The 17,082-nt window shown below is 40.4% G+C and overlaps 1 protein-coding gene across 44 annotated transcripts in view; it reads left to right on the top strand.

The window, feature by feature from the left end:
- PPP6R3 (protein phosphatase 6 regulatory subunit 3) overlaps positions 1–17,082 on the top strand; it is a 79,862-nt gene that overhangs the window by 18,583 nt on the left and 44,197 nt on the right. For 14 of the 44 annotated variants that reach the window (XM_078383641.1, XM_078383637.1, XM_078383635.1 and 11 more), the window contains 5 exons: positions 8,710–8,942; positions 10,743–10,929; positions 12,911–13,048; positions 15,627–15,692; positions 15,957–16,069. In XM_078383641.1, the coding sequence (XP_078239767.1) occupies positions 8,716–8,942; positions 10,743–10,929; positions 12,911–13,048; positions 15,627–15,692; positions 15,957–16,069 (731 nt within the window). In that variant the 5' untranslated portion in view covers positions 8,710–8,715. Of the gene's footprint in view, positions 1–775; positions 1,389–2,070; positions 2,142–5,264; positions 5,343–6,147; positions 6,275–6,900; positions 7,729–8,709; positions 8,943–10,742; positions 10,930–12,910; positions 13,049–15,626; positions 15,693–15,956; positions 16,070–17,082 lie in introns of those variants that run through there. The other 30 variants (XM_078383607.1, XM_078383606.1, XM_078383605.1 and 27 more) reach the window with 10 other exon arrangements.

Here is a 17,082-nt window from a genome sequence, read left to right as displayed (position 1 = left end):
TAAACCTACAGTTCAATGCATTCCAATGGGGGGGGGGGAATTCACCAAAAATTAACGAAGACTCAGAACAAAGCCAAATTAAGTTTGCAAAGGTTTTACAAGGTGCACTAACAATTCCAAGCATTTTAAACAGTTTTTGAACATTTTAAGACACACTTAAAATAGCGAAAACGGACATTGCTAAGCGAAACAGGGGGACCTAAACTGTCATCGCTAAGCGAAGCAAGGTCCCGAACATCGCTATGCAAAATTTCCCCATAGGGAACATCGCTAAACGGAGCGCAAGATCGCTCCTAAAACCTCATTGCTAAGCGAATACATCGTTAAATGAGGCAATCGCTAAGCGAGGCATCACTGTATTGCTATCATCAAAATCTTTTTTTGGTTTACAATGGTGCCTCGCTTGACGATTACCTCGTTGGATGAGGAAATCGCTTGACAATAAGTTTTTTGTGATCGCTAAACGATGACTGGATGGGCTTTTTTACTTAATGTTGATCAGTTCCCTGCTTCGGGAACCAATTTTTCGCTTAACGATGATCAAAAACAGCTGATCATTGGGTTTCAAAATGGCCACCTGCTGTGCAAAATGGCTCCCCGCTGTGCTTTAGGGTGGATTCCTCGCATTACAGGCACTGGAAAATGGCCGCCCTATGGAGGATCTTCGCTGGACACTGAGGTATTTCGCCCATTGGAACGCATTGAACCGGTTTTCAATGCATTTCAAAGGGCTTTTTCATTTCGCTTGACAAGGATTTCGCTTAACAGCGATTTGAACGGAACGAATTATCCTCGTCAAGCGAAGCACCACTGTATTGTTATTTCTATCCTTAAGATTCTCCCTTCTTCATCAGAATAGATATGTTTAGAGTTTAGTGTTTTTTTCACATATAAAGCTACCCCTCTTTTCTTTTGTTGTGCAGCTGAGTAGTAGAGTTTCCCAATCTTCGGGTAAATCAAATATTTGTAATGCTGTTTTTTAATGTGTGTTTCTTGAAGACAGATTATATCTGTTTTAGTTTTTTTGTAGTTTTGAAAAGACATGATTCCTTTTTTTTGGCACATTCAGGCTGTTAATGTTCACTGAGAAGATCCTAATTTCATTCTCCATCTTGTTTACTTATATTTAGGTTTTGTTGCCCTGGTATTCTTTTTTCTCTTTGTATTTTGTTCAGATCTTGTCCAATACCTTTTTCCAATTCTCTTCTTCACTTAGTTCACTCTCCTCTTCTGGTGTTTTTTCTCTCTGTTTTCTGCTTCTTCATGTATATCTTGTCCCTGTCCTTCTTCTTTGAAGAAGGTTGTATGTTTTTCAAGGAATTCTCTTGCTTTATGGATGGAGTCAAGCCTAAATCTTCTTGAGTTCCAGTTGATCAGGATCTCTTCAGGTACCAGCCCTCTAAAATTTACTCCTTTCCTATTCAGTTTGGTAGTCAAAAATTGATATTGTTTTCCTCCCCTCCCTTATTCTCCAAGGTATCTGTTTCAATACCACAATTTCCTTTTGTCTGTATTGTATTGGGTCTTCACTGGTCCTTCACACTACTTCATCTCTTGTCGATCTTTTCACAAACTTTATGTGTATTCTATTCTTCCTCGCATAACTTGAATTTGATCTATATATTTGTTTTATCTTATTTTCCAACTCTTCTTTTGCAATTCCCAGTGCCTCTGCCAAAATGGTTGCCATCAATTCTGTTAAGCTCTCCTGTTTGTCTTCTGGTATGTTTTGGAATCTAATTGTAGTGGGCCACTCTGAAGCCTCTATCCACTCAGGCCTCCAGGAGTGCTCACTACTCTTCCTCTTCAACTGCTGCCACCAATTATAATCAATATTTAAAAAGGACAAGTGTTTCTTCCAAAACAAAACTTGTTTATTGATATAATCAAATAAAATGAGTAAATCACAGGTAGATAATCAAGTTGTAAATCACTGTTTCTCATTCTTTAAATCACACAGACTTTTCCTCACTGACTATTTTGGCTCACAGTCCTTCAAACAAACTAATCACTAACTCTCAATCTCCCAGAACCCTTTTTCACACCTCACACACCCCTTTTATATTTCAGCTCCTCCCCCTTCTGCACCACCCTCCGTCCCCTCATTGGCTGATGTTCCACTGCCCAGCTGTGACGGACAGGTGAGAGCAGGGCTGTATGTTACACTAATAATGTTTGAGGCTCTTCCCATCTCCATTACTGCGATTGAATCTGTTAGATTTTTGTTAGCCTGGACTAGTTTGTGGTTTATTGTTTTCAATGCATCCAATCTCTTCTGTTTGATCTGTGTTATTTTCCAATTTTTCAATTCTTTGTTGATTCTTTGTGGTCTTTTGCTGGATATCTTGGAGTTGCATATTCATCATGCGGATCTGTTTCTTGGCTTTATCCATTTTCTCTTCCAGTTTCTGTTGGTTAAGTTTGGCTTCTTAATGGTTTCTTCTTGATTCTTCTTGATTTTTCTTCGTCTCTTCTTTGTGCAATACAACTGTATCTTGAATCTTCTGGAGTGTTGCTTGTAGATCTTTCTGAAAATTTTCTTGAAATAGCATTGTATCAATAGATCTTTGCTGTACTGGGCTGTTGAAGATGAAGGTGCAGAGGCTTTTTTTTGGCAGTTTTAGAAAGATTTGGTAGGCTCATCATGAGTAGTTTCCCCCAAATTATCCAATCAGTCCCCCAGAGTTCTGTTGACCTGCTACACTGCCTTTTCCACCTTTTAGTTACTCAGTTATAGTCAGTACAGTGGTGCCTTGCTAGATGATTACCTCACAAAATGGTTTATTTGAAAGATGATGAGTTTTTGCGATTACTATAGCACTTTGCAAAACTTTTCCCTATGGGCGATTTTCACTGGACGATGTTTCGGTCTGTGCTTTATAATACAGCTTTTTTGGGGGACCGTTTTTTGCAAGACGACAATTTTGACAGCCAGGTCCATGACTCGCAAAATGTTTTTTTTAAGGGACTGATTTTCGCAAGACAGCGATTTTGACAGCTGGTCTGCGCTTTGCAAAATGGTTTTCCCTATGGGCGATTTTCGCAAGACGACAACTATTTTCCCCATTGGAACGCATTAAATGGATTTCGGTGCATTCCAGTGGGGAATAGCATTTCGCAAGACGATGTTTTTGCAAAACAGCAGTTTTCGCGGAACGAATTAACATTGTCTTGCGAGGCACCACTGTATATCAATAATACATTATCATCATTAGTCTTCAATTATACATTATCATACAGCTCAATATTCAGTTTATAAGTTCATTAATACAAGATAGGAGGCACTTTCAGAGCTATGTAGTATTTTCTGCCTAAGCAGGCTGCTAGTTTTACAATTTTACAATTTAATATAACAGAGCTTCAAAGATTATTTCCACTCTTTGCTAGCTGGGGCGGCATTCAATCCATTCAGTTCTCAGCACAGGGTTAAGGTCAATTTCACAATTAATTATATATAACTAGTCTAAGAGGGAACTCCCAAAAAAGAAAAAAGAAGATGGATAGTTCACATGCTGAAGGATAAATGCACATGGAAAGAGTTGAAACAGCTATTTCATACTTGGTGAAATTTTCCTTCCTAATTTGAGCCTGTGAGCTGCAGTATGTAGAGTTCCAGTTCAAGATCGGTTGACCAGTACTGACATTGCAGTTGTTTTAACCTTTACATACAAAACTGTGAATTCTGTTTGGCTTTTCTGTTAGGCACTGTTTTACTCTCTCTGTTGTGTGCATCATGTGACAAGATGGAAAGGATAATAAGTAATGCAGCTTTGATCAAAGAAGGGTTCTTTAAAAGAAACACCAGAAAGATCTAAATAAGGATATAACAGAATACTGAACAAGTTACAACAGATATAGGACTGTCAGTTAATAGCAATCTAAATTGTTGAAAGTATTAACTACTTCATTTTGAAAGGCAACACATTTTTAATTGATGTTTGTTAGACAGGTCATTGCTATAGTATCAGATATCTTGATTGTATCATTGAGTTAATAAGGTCTTGCTACAGATGAATATGAGACTCTGAGGGAATGTATGCCAGTTCCTTGTAATTAGAATGTAGGTAAGTGGGAGTAATGTTTAGTAAAATTTACATTGTTGATAACTGAATGAGATAGCTTTGTTTGAATTGTAAGTTCTTATATAAGGGTTGGTGTCCAGACTTCAGCTTCTCAGTTTGTTAGATACAAATTTCCTGTTTCTTTTCACTTGGTAGAAATTATCTGCCAGACAGAGAAAAGCAATTGATTTTTTATGTAAAAGAGACTAATTGTTTTCAGTAAACAGAGAAAATAAACCAAATGTTGGTGTTTTTTTTTTTATTCATTTTTTCATTTCATTAGAGAACTGTAATTGAAATCTCATAACTTAGGAATTGTGTGCCATTGTATTCGCAGATATGATCCAAATTCCTTACAGTCCCACCAACATTTAGGATCCAGCTCTTTACTAATATAATGTCATTTATGTTATTACCATAAGACTGCATTTTTTAACAGCTGCTGATATTGATTGAAACAGCTTTTCTTTAGAGACCAGTCTGTTGTTGTAACAAATGAGTAAATAAGCAGTCACTTCTTCATGTTGAGATTGAATTATGTTTTGCTCTACCACTTGCCAATACTGTACTAGCAATGTACATTCCTGCTGTCCTACTATTACCTGAAAGTCTTTTGAGGATTTAAACATGGTAATTTTTGTTACAAAACATGATTAATTTTTTTAATCATTAAGAGTACCAGAAGCATTGCACTCCATTTGTCTTGGCAAAGTAGAAGTTGAAGGAAGCCACAGAACTGCTTAGGTTAAGGTTTAAAACAGTACCTTTACCCCCTGTTGTTGAGTGCTTTATTATTGTAGTAGAATGTATTTTCCTGAAATAGAGGCATAAGTGCACTTGTTGACTCTTAAGGGTACTATGATGAAGAGGAAAATATATCTTCATAAGAAAAAGTTATGTTTGAAGTCTGGCTTCTGAAGTTATCTGAGTACTTGCATACTGTTGCTAGCTAGTTCATTGGGATAGACCAGATTCTTGAGGTTTCAGAAGTTACTGAAGCTAGCCACAAAACAGCATTATACCTTTGCTAGAGTTCTGAAACTTTATTTACTTAACATAATGGTCTGATAAAAATATATAATTTCACACTCCTGACTACAGGGAACTCTGGGATAGTTAAGTTTTAAGCAAAATATGTTTCAGTGTACACAAATGCCAGACTTTCTACTTATTTATTATATTTATATCCTGCCCTTTTTCCAGTTTACCAAAGATCTGTTGTACATGACTCTCTCCTTCCCATCTTTGTCACCATGGATGAGATAGGCCAGACTGAGAATGGTAACTGACTCAAAAAAAGTACAATGGTTTAAACCTAGGATTTTTTTTAAAAAAATTTGTTCCATAACATATGACTAAAAGCTTTAAAAACAAAAAAGCTTCTATAAATATTTTAGAATGGATTTATTGACTACAGTTACTGAAATAGTCAAATTAACTGGCATTTTCAGTAGCCAGATTTATACTAACTGCTTCTTTGATGCTGATTATTTGTAACAGGGCACATGAGAACAGTTCTCAAAGCCTGTTTAAAAAGAAAAAGGCCGACCTTTGAAGAACTTCAACACTGCTTTAATTTTCATTCCTAGACTTGGTTTATTCTGTCTGTTCTAGTCTCCAGCTGAAATTCTATACTTGTTCTGTTGGGAGTAAACACCACAGAATTCATAGGAATTCACTTCCAATCCTGTGTAGAATGTGGTGGCTTTTTTGCATCTTAAAGTAGGATCTAAAAGTATATATTCTAAAAGTATTAGCGAAAGGTGAAATTTACTGAAACTGAAACATGAGCTGTAATCCTGTTGATGTTCATGTATGGCTTGTGTAGATTTCTGTGGCTAATTGGGAAGATGCTTGAATGAATCTTGCTGTCACAATCTGGCACCCAAGTAAGATGTGGCCTGGTGTCTTGTACACTTAGCTGCAGTAAGTTATGCAAATACCAGCAGGATTCTGTCTAGAGAATCTAAATTTATAAACCTAATGAAGTCTTAATGCTAAGTTGAATACAGACAAGTTGCCTTCTTTTAAGGGTTCCTGTAATGTGCCCTTTGATCCATTTTGTGGTGTTTTTCCTTATTCCAAGGGTCCTGGCCTCCTGTTGAAAAGTGATGGAGTAGTCTGGTCAGCATCTGCCCTATTGAGAAACCAGCCTCTAATACGGCTTGCCTGGGAGAAAGTTTGTGAAATAACGCAGTAACATGTTTGCAGTAGTATGCTTTTGTTTTTTGTTGCTATTCACTTTCCTGTATTAACACACTGAAAATATGGTGTTTATATATTATGGCTTGGGGAGGTGTTCATGAGATATGCATATTTTCTTAGAAACCCCTCTGAGTTCAGAAGGACTTACTTCCAGGTAAATGTGCAAGGCATTGTAAGTTTTGTGTGTGGGAAATTCTTCTGGAAGCTGCTATCTGAAACTGTTTATTAATAAAAACATAACATTTGTTTCACGGGTAAAGTCTGAGAAATGATTATTCTAATGGGTGTAGACTAGATTTTGCTTTTTGGATTGAAGTTAATGGTATTTGTCAACAGGAAATGTTTGCCGTGGCCTAACAAATAAGCCAATGTTTGACTTTGGTTGTGCTTGTATGTGCGTGCACAAGTGTGAATGATATGTGATGTACCAAATCTGAACAACACCTATAAGAGTACTAATACTTTAATCAGTCAGTCAGTCTTTATCTGATTGCTAACTTCTGGCCATCTTTGCTTTTTAATCTTCCAACTTGATGTTTTGAACTTCAATACTCTGTGTATCAAAATGAACATTATCAGATTTTAAGGGGGTTGACAGAGAAGAGGCAGACACTATACAAATTCCTAAATGAAAAACCCAGTAATTGAAATAGCCTTAAATCCTCTTGGCAACTTTCCATGATTAAACTAAATTATGGTTCTGATATCCTTATTGCCTGTTGAATATCACCAAACTGTTGATTGGCACCATGATATTAAGCATACCCTTTCAGAAGGAAGCAGATGAGTTTCACTGGAATTAATTTCTAACAAATGTGCTGATGGGCCTGCAAGCTGTGCCTATAAGCCTGAGGCACAGAAACTTTAGTCAGGCTTGGTAATATAGCTTACTCTTCAGAGGCAAAATAAATGCTTCTCTCTTGTACTTTTACTGCTAGCCATTTAAGAAGACCATCATGCATGCATCTAGATTAGTGTTGGCATGTGTTTAATAGAGGGTGATGTATATCCAGCTCTTGTTTTTTCTGCTGTAGTCTTAAATTGTGAGAAAATAAACTGCTGTAACGGTGCAGTGCGATATATTAGAAATAGCAGTATCACTATCTGTAGAAAGTGCACTGCAAGAGTAGCTCAACTGTGTTAAGTGACAGGGTTTTTTTGGGCATGAAATGCTGTTTGCATCTTGAAATTCTAAATCTACAGAAAGCACTGTAGCAATTCAAGTCACCATTTTCCTCTCAAGTCTAATTTCCTGATGCTTATTTGTTGTATCTATCAAAATTACTTAGGAATTTCCTGTATGCATTTATGCCAACCTCTCTTCGATGCAGCGTGTCTACAACCTGGATCTTTCTGGATGTTTGGGCCTGAGACTTATTGCTCTAGCCAGTGTGGCTAGTAGTTAGAAGAGACATCTTGCACTCTGAAACAGCTGAAGTGGCTCTTGTTAGGAGAAGGATAGGTGAATGTTCGAGTGCAGTTTCAAATGTGGGGATTACATTTTCCTTGAAAGAGATTTTATGATAACCCACAACTGGGGCTTGTTCTGTAGTTTCTTTGAGGTTCCATAGGACTTTGACAAGGAATTCTGGCTTTGGCCCCAATTTCTTTGATCTTTTACAGTTTTTAGTATATAGCTATTTTTCTTGCAGCAAAAACAAGGAAGTAGTCTGCATTTCTTAAATTGTATGTTTATCAACCATTTTAAAAACTGCTTTCTCTGATATATTTGGATCAGTGGCAACGGTGAGTAAAATTACATAAGGCTGTGCATCACTCTGAAGCATCAAGTATGTGCATAGTGTCAATGAGTTAGTTCATTTTGACTGGTGGCCTTAGGTTGAATTTTACTAATTGTCAGAACATGCACCAGAGAAAGCAAAGCCGAATCTAATGGTTCAACCTAATAAAGAGCCTAATTCTATTCCTGTTAATAGCATCCATAGATGTAATGGATAATAGTGTGTGTAGACCTTGGACCAGCAGCAGTGCAAGTTAAAATTGATTCATTTAAAAAAAAAATAACTTAGTTAGCAATCTCATAAATTTGAGGTTTTTTTGGAAACTGGCTTTTAGCAAAAGGGGGCAAGACAATACTTTAAACTCAAAGTTAAACTAACATTTTCCTTATTATTTTTGTATTAACTTCTCAAGTCTTACATGTCAAAGTATTAAAATTCTTAAACTAGCTAACTACTTAATTAAAAAGTTAAGACATTGGCTTATCATTAAAGGCACTTCAGTAATATGCACATTTATCTTTGATGAAGTCCTCCTTTTGATACAGATAGGTCATTTTCCTCTACTTTCTCTTCTTGCTTTTGTAGTTTCCTTTGTTTACAAATTGAGAAGAGGGGAATATGAAGAATAGCTTTCTGAACTGTTCAAGTTATGCTACTAAGGGATCTGTAATTAAGGCTGTGGATGCTTCTCTTTTCTCTAGACCAGCATGTTTTGGAAATTTGATCTTCACTCATCATCCCACATAGACACACTTCTAGAGAGAGAAGATGTAACTCTGAAGGAACTGATGGATGAAGAAGATGTTTTACAAGAGTGCAAAGCTCAAAATCGCAAACTTATAGAATTTCTATTGAAATCGGAATGTCTGGAAGATCTAGTTTCATTCATTATAGAAGAGCCACCTCAAGACATGGATGAAAAAATACGATACAAGTAGGAAACGTGTTTATCAGAAAGATTGCCATTCAGAGAAGATCTAATACTAAATTGCATAGTTTCACTTCCTGGAAATGCTGTTAGTTTAGTTGGGGCTCAGAATTAGACTGTTGAATCTGTATGATTTGGGGTAATAATGTTATATTTTCACTAGTGTAGGTGAATGCTGTGCAGGACCATGCCACATAAGGCTGATGTCATGAACTGCAAAAAAATAAAATAAAATTTAAAAATTAAAAAAATCCAATTGCACCACCCCGAAAGGTCCTGAGGCTCCTTTGGGGTCCCTTTCTTTGTGGGGAGGACTTTAGGGGCAGTATGATGTGGCAAGGTCTTTAATTTTCAAAAGTCTCCGTTGCTGCTAAAATAATTCCAACAGTGGCAGTTTTCAAAAATCCCCATGGTGGCAATTTTCAAAAAAATTTTCCTGACAAAAGGAACTGACATAGGACTCATGATGGGGATCAGAAATTTTTTATTTCCCAAAAATTGACACAGTGTAAGTTACTGAACAGATATTCAGCTTATGATTTAGACTTTAGAAATGTATTGAGTTACATGCATAATGATGCTTCCACAAATTTATTGCATGCTTTTGAAATACAGTGGTGCCCCGCATAGCGACGTTAATCCGTTCCGGATTAACCATCGCTACGAGAAAACATCGCTATACGGATAGGAAAATGCCTATCCTATGTTTAATGCGTTCCAATGGCTTCTACACTCACCGTAAAGCGATGTTTCCTCATAATGGCAGCCATTTTTGCGCCTTCGGTAAGCGAGGGCAGGGCGTGAAAATGTCTGCGGCCGCCGATCAGCTGGCCGCTGGCCGAAAATGGGGCTGGCGCTAGGGCAGGAGGGCGGGGGAAGGCTCCCACGCCCTCCTCCCCAGCTCACCCCTGCTTCTTCAGCCGGCTGACCGGCCGGCGATCGGCCAGGAGGGGAAAGGAAGGCTCCTTTCCCCTCCTGCTGAACGCCCTTCTGGCCGGCGATCGTGATCGGCCAGGAGGGGAAAAGAAGCCTCCTTTCCCCTCCTGCCGAGTGTGCAGGGGCGTCTGTGCCGGCGATCGGCCAGGAGGGGAAAGGAAGGCTCCTTTCCCCTCCTGCCGAGCGCGCAGGGGCGTCTGTGCCGGCGATCGGCCAGGAGGGGAAAGGAAGGCGCCTTTCCCCTCCTGCCGAACGCCCTTCTGGCCGGCGATCGCGATCGGCCAGGAGGGGAAAGGAAGGCTCCTTTCCCCTGCTGCCGAGTGCACAGGGGCTTCTCTGGCCGGCGATCGGCCAGGAGGAGAAAGGAAGGCTCCTTTCCCCTCCTGCCGAGCGCGCAGGGGCTTCTCTGGCCGGCGATCGGCCAGGAGGAGAAAGGAAGGCTCCTTTCCCCTCCTGCCAAACGCCCACTGACTTTTCCCCCCAGCTGACTGGCGGGAGATTCGGAAGAAGCCCCTCCAGTCAGCAAAATCTTCTTCGTTAAGTGAATTCCTCGTTAAACGGGTCACCCGTTAAGTGAGGCACCACTGTAATATGACCATATACAAGATCCCTGAAACCTATGAGGATGCTGAAATGTGACATTGTTTCTGTCTTTCTTCCAAACATACTAGTTTGCAAAATGACAAGGTTTACTGTCTGCATTCCTTACATGTGCTTTCAGATTCTTCATTATTAAATGTGAAAATTTATCTTTACATTGTATCTTTTGGAATTACATAAGAGGGCATATTGAGCACTATCAAATATAAGCATTTTTTCTGCAAAGGTGAATTCATTAAGGTAATTATATATCACCTCATTCTCTTCTAGGTATCCAAACATATCTTGTGAGCTGCTTACTTCAGATGTTTCACAGATTAATGATAGATTGGGAGAAGAGGAGTCATTATTAACTAAACTGTATAGTTTTCTTCTAAATGACCCACCTTTAAATCCATTATTAGCCAGTTTCTTCAGCAAGGTGCTAAGTATTCTTATTAGCAGAAAACCAGAACAGGTAATTGATTAACTTTTCCTTTTAAAGATTTGTGTTTCAACAGGTGTCAGAGTTGGTTGCTTTCATTAAACTTACTGTGTGAGTGAACTATGTGTGGCCTGCAGAACGACAAGTGGTTCCTCCTGAACATACTTCAGCTCCCCTACATTCTTAAAAAAGTTTCATATCTAAAACTGATGGAGACCTCACTCAACAACCTTGATGGGAGATCTGCTGTTGAAAGATAAAGCTCGGGGTTGGAGGACAGAGCACAACCCACTAATACCCCAGAGAGGGCAAAAATGACCTCCAAACCCTCTGAAGTTGCCCTTCCTTGAAAATAGAAGCAGATTTCTTAGTTTAGGAGGAATAACAGTGCATTTGTTTCAGCAGTATGCGCTGATACCTTACAAAACACCTTGATAAAGTGTTTAGGGATAGCAGTTATTTGTAAAAGTCATGGACAATGCACCATGGGGAAAATTACTCTTTTCCTTTGAAATATGCTATAAGGTTATACCGTTGTGCTAGAGCCAAGGCATGCAGAATTAGAATTACAAATTCTAGGTGTTAAAAAGGCTGTGCTGCTTTAATTGCTGCATCATAGCGGCAGTGCTTTTCAGCCTGAAATCTATATTTCATGACCAACCTTATAGGAGCTAAATACCAGCCATAGGTAGGGCTGCACACTTAAAGATTCATTCATATTCATATACATCTGTGCATGGACAGACACAGATGCCCACCTTGACATGACAGTCATGCTTCCAGAAAAGCATCCCACTATAGTCTATAGGAGACTTTTTTCAAGGCAGGGGAAATTGTGATTAGAGGTCCAGTTGTGATTTCAGTGAAGATCTCCTTGAAGCTGTCGTCGCTGTTCAAAGAATGTGTCCATCAAATTCACTAAGAGTTCTTTTAAGAAGCATTATTGCTGCAGAGGAGGGAGTGGGGAAATAGCACATGCTGGAACTGAAGCTGTTGGTTCCTTATCTGTGGATGGTGTCACTGTTTTGAAGCAGTGGATGCTTTGGACTGTGACTTGTGTAGGCCCCAGTCGGCCTGCTATTGTTCTAAAGAGAAAGTTGGCAGGAGTAGCAGCTGTTTGCCCTCAAAGTATGGTAATCTGAGTGATCATTTTGTCCCTGCCAGTTGAAGTTGCTGGCCTCTGGACCTTGTAACCTCTTTTGCATTACTTAATTGCCGGTGCTTCTTTCTGTTTACTTTAGCTTCATTAGCAAGCAGACCATATCATTTCAAGAGAAGTGTTTCTGTCTAACAGGGCAAACTTACAGGTTGGCAGCCTCTTTTTTTTGGACAATTCAATGAACACTGCCGGAGGTGGAATTTGAAACGAATATTTCTGTCTTGACTTTGCATCCCTCCTTTTGAAATAGGCCTAGGCATCTAGGTGTGATTTTTAGAACTCTTATATTTTTTCTGCATCATCCCAGACAACTGAAGCCCCACTGGATGAAGACTCATATGGGCTGCAAGCTAGCATTTGTCTGTCATTTTAAATAGCCGGAATAGAGACTGTCACCTACCTTGCCTTTATGTTGTGTGGAAGGACTGCACAGCTTATTTCAGCATTTATAGACTGTAGTCAAGCTGTATAAATTGTTTGGTAGAAAATGGATCACTGTTTTCTACCATGTTTTCCTGAAAATAAGACAGGGTCTTACATTAGTTTTTGCTCCAAAAAACACATTAGGGCTTATTTTCAGGGGATTTTTTTAAAGTAGAACATTCTACATTTATTGAAATACAGTCCTGTCATCTTCTGGTTGCTGCACAGAGGTGGAGGGCAGGGTGTTACTTGGGCTTATTTTTGGGGTGGGGCTTATATTACGAGCATCCTGAAAAATCATACAAGGATTTTCAGGTTAGGTCTTATTTTTGGGAAAGTAGAGTAGAAATACTCCTGAAGTTTCTAATTGATTTCTTAATTTTTAACACTTAGTGCAAAATAATAATTATGTCATATTTTAATTTTTCACAGATTGTGGATTTCTTAAAGAAAAAACATGATTTTGTAGACCTCATTATAAAGCACATAGGGACCTCTGCAATTATGGATTTATTGCTTAGGCTGCTGACATGCATAGAACCTCCACAGCCCAGGCAAGAAGTATTAAATGTAAGTAATCTTTCTTCAGATTGGAGCCATTTGTGAGGAGTTAACAGAATGGCATTGGGCAGTATCCTGTTCAACATTTACGCATTTGGAACTTCCAGCTGCAGAAAACTGCCACAGTGATCTGATGAGGTGCTAGTTGTGTTGGATGTGGCTGACACTTTGTCATATTACTGTAGAAGTTTTCTGCAGATGGAGTACCACATAAATGTTGAAGAGGTTACCGCAGATGGCCTAACTTTGGGGCACATATTGTTCCAAGTTAAGAAATCATCATAGACATGATCTGTGATCAATTGTGTGTCAGTTTGTGCAAGTTAGTATGTGTTTGTTGTGATTGTTTGATCAACAAACTGAATATTGGCAAGTGTGTCTGTAACCTAGCAAACTAGCAAGCTATCCTTTGAATTCAGTTTGTAAGTGCATCATAGAAAGCCATCTTCTGTATAGTCTGGAAGTACTGTACTGCTTTTATGAGCTTCTGAAGCATGCCTTTCAACTGTAGATGAGTTTAGATTCAATACCTTTTAATTACTCATACTATAGCTTTAGGTGATTACCTGTTTGAATTACCGCATTCTTCAGTGTAAAAAAACAAGGAAAAATTGAGGGTCGTTTTGTACACTGAAGGAGGCACAGGCGAAGGCAAAGGAACAGCCACTCTCGTGGCTGCCCACTGACTGCTGCCACTGCTGTCCATCCCCTCCAGTTTGACTGCCAGGGCTCACCTCCAGCTCATGTTGCTGCCTTGTCCCCTGTCCGAAGGGAGCCTGTAGGTGGTGCTGGAGGAGGCGATCTGACAGCAGTGGCTGTCAATGGGCAGCAGTGATAGAGGGCTGAGTGCGGCTGCTCCTTTGCCGCCGCCTCCTGCTGCTGCTACTGCTGCCTCTGCCACTGGATTGCCTCCTCCAGCGCCACTCACGGGCTCCCTTTGGGCAGGGGACAAGGTGGTGACATGATCGGGCAGTGGAGGTGGCAACAGGAGGAGACGGAGCTGGAGCTGCCCCACGCAGCTGCCCATTGACTGCTCCTTCACCTCCAGCAAGGGACAGAATTAGGGCGTCCTCATATACATTGGGGAGTTGTATACACGGAAAAATAGTTTTTTAAAAATGTTTCTCTTTTGTATGAAGCATGAATGGGAAACATGTGCCACCCATGTGCCTTTAGTCCCTAGAGTCCCCTCCCCATGGTAAATCTTTTTTTAGGGAAAACAATTTTTTGAAAATCCTCTTCTGCTCTCTGGTGGACATGCCCCCCCCAGTTCTTCCATGTTCTTAGTGTCTCCCAGGATCACTGGACATCCCCCCCCCGATGACCCTCCAATTAAATTTCTTTCAGTCTTTTTTTAAATGTGTATTGGAGTGGGAGGGTGCTTTCTTGATTAGGAAAGGCCAGTTTTTGGAAGAAAAAAACAGGAAGGTAAGAAATCATGAAGCCTTCCAAGGGATGGGCATGTACAGCCCCCATACCTCTAGATATTGTCCTCCCAAAATTAATTAACACTAGACATGGGAGCTTCATATTTGTATCCTGAGGGATAAGATTATGAAGTTCAGCACCACAGGTGCCATGGCATTCCACTCCCACCCCCCAGAAGCAGCCCAGTCCACTCACCGGGCTCCTCAAAGCGCACACATTCAAAGGCAGTGACAGTGCATCCATCACTAATGTAGTCCCGCTGGGACAGCGCAGCCCTGCCTCTTCCCTCAAACAACCACTCAGCATCTTGTCTTCCTGCCTCCTTGTAGCAGTTGGCTGTGGGCAGATGTGGGACTACGCCAACTGGACTATGTGATTGGTGCAGTGCCGCCACCATCGGACACAAGCGTTATGAGGCCCCTGGTGAGAGGATTGGGCAGGTTCTGAGAAGCGGGACTGGACCACCGTGACACTTGTGGAGTTGAGCTTCATATTCCTATCCCCCAGGATACAAATATGAATTTGTATCACCCATGTCTTGATTAACACATGGCAAGTGGTAGTCACTGACATTGCCTATTGCTGCTTTTCTAGAATTTTGTGGAATGTGTGTTTTGATGTTGTTGTTAAATGTCTCTTGTGAAGTTAATCGGTTATATCTTCTGGAACTATTATCTTCTAGAGCAGCGATGGCGAACCTATGACATGTGTGCCACAGCTGGCATGCAGAGTCCTCTCTGTGGGCACAGGAGCCATAAGTCGCTGGATCGCTACCCCCGGCAGCCAAACCTGAGGGGGTGGCTGCAGCCACAATGCTAGTGCCCCAACAGGTGGCACTAGCACTGGTGCTGGCAGCAGCTGGCCGGCTGAGCTATAGGAAGTGGCGTGGTTGGGCACAACTGAAGGCAGATCTGGAGTGGGGTCTGGAGGCACCTCCGTGCCCAGGATTCTCCCTTCCCCTGCCACCATTTCTGCTTCTACTGCCACTACCTGCCACCTGCTGGGTTGTTCTCCCACCCCACCCCCCAGTTTGGGCACTCAGACTCAAACAAATAAATAAATAAATTCACAATGAATGAATGAATGAATGAATGAATTCACCATCGCTGTTATAGAGGATTAAAAATATATTTTTAAAAATCACCATGTGTCTCCACAGTGGTTAAATGAAGAGAAGATTATTCAGCGCTTGGTGGAAATTGTGCATCCTTCTCAAGATGAAGATGTAAGGAATATATTTCACTTAAATTATGCATGTCTGTTTAAATCTTTCCCACAAATTTTTATTTTCTTCGGCAAAGTTGTATCCAGAATTCTTAAGATTTCATGAGCATGTCAGTCTGTTAACTACTGGGCAGAGGGGACATCTTAATCAGTTTACTTGGAATGTACGGATGCTCATCATTTGTATTGTCTTCAAAGTAATGGGTGGAAATATATCTAAATTCTGGGTTTTTAAAACGCTATGTACTGTGCTTTGATTCTTCAGAGGCATTCAAATGCATCCCAGAGTCTCTGTGAAATTATACGCTTGAGTAGAGATCAGATGCTACAAGTGCAAAATAGTTCGGAACCAGATCCACTGCTTGCAACACTAGAGAAGTAGGTTGGCATAATACTGTTTTCTGATCATTTTGAAATGATGTGTTTGTATGGCATGGCATTTGATTTTGAATATGCTCCTTATGTCAGAATAAAAAATACAGTCTAATTGGAATCAGTGAAGTATGGCAGAGGCCTGTCTTTAGGAAATTATGCCTCCCCCCCCCTCAAAAAAGAGGGTACTGCTGTAAAAATTCTGTTTATGGTTTGGAACTGTTTTTCTTTCTTGGAAACATCCAGTGGACCTAAACCCTGGTGTGTTCTCCACTCCATTAAGAGGCAGGCTCTTTTGAAGAAAGACCTGGTTTGATGTAGTTTTAGGATACACTTTATACTAGTGTTCTAAAACTTTTCTTCCTCCTGCCTCCAACACTGGATGGATATAGGTTTCTTGATTTGCTCTCCTGTGTAGATCAGCCCGTTTCTAAAGTTCGGCTGCCTCCCACCCAGGGAGTGACAAAGAGAAGTTATAATTAGTTGTGACCTGTTTTGGGCAGGTTGGAGAACTTGGACCTGACTTCCTCCTTCCACTCTTGAATGAGGAAACATGAGAGGAAAATAAAGCTAGACATGGTTAGTCAGTTCTTCACAGTGGTGAAGAAGAGAACCCAATAATCCGTTGAGGTCATTGTCACCTATTTGACCTGCACATGAATGAGCTGAAATTAGTGACACCAAGAAGAAGGTCCTACAAGCGTATTGGAACCATTTCAGTTAGCTCTAGATCACAGAGTTCAAGATCAAGAAAGGGTGGTAGAACAAACAACTGGCATTCATCTCATTACCAAAACTACAGTGGTGCCTCGCATAGCGATCGCTCCATTGAGCGACAAAATCGCTTAGCGATGGAGTTTTTGCGATCGCAAAAGCGATTGCTTTGCGATGGTCCCTATGGGGTTTTTTCGCTTTACGATGATCACGGGGAAGCGATCATGGCAAAGCGACCCTTTTTTAACAGCTGATCGGCGGCTTCAAAATGGCCGTCGGGGAAACAAAATGGCTGCCCGCTGTTT

The sequence above is a fragment of the Pogona vitticeps genome, chromosome 1 (assembly GCF_051106095.1).
Source record: "Pogona vitticeps strain Pit_001003342236 chromosome 1, PviZW2.1, whole genome shotgun sequence".
Taxonomy (NCBI): domain Eukaryota; kingdom Metazoa; phylum Chordata; class Lepidosauria; order Squamata; family Agamidae; genus Pogona; species Pogona vitticeps.
This window is presented reverse-complemented; position numbering and strand designations above follow the sequence as displayed.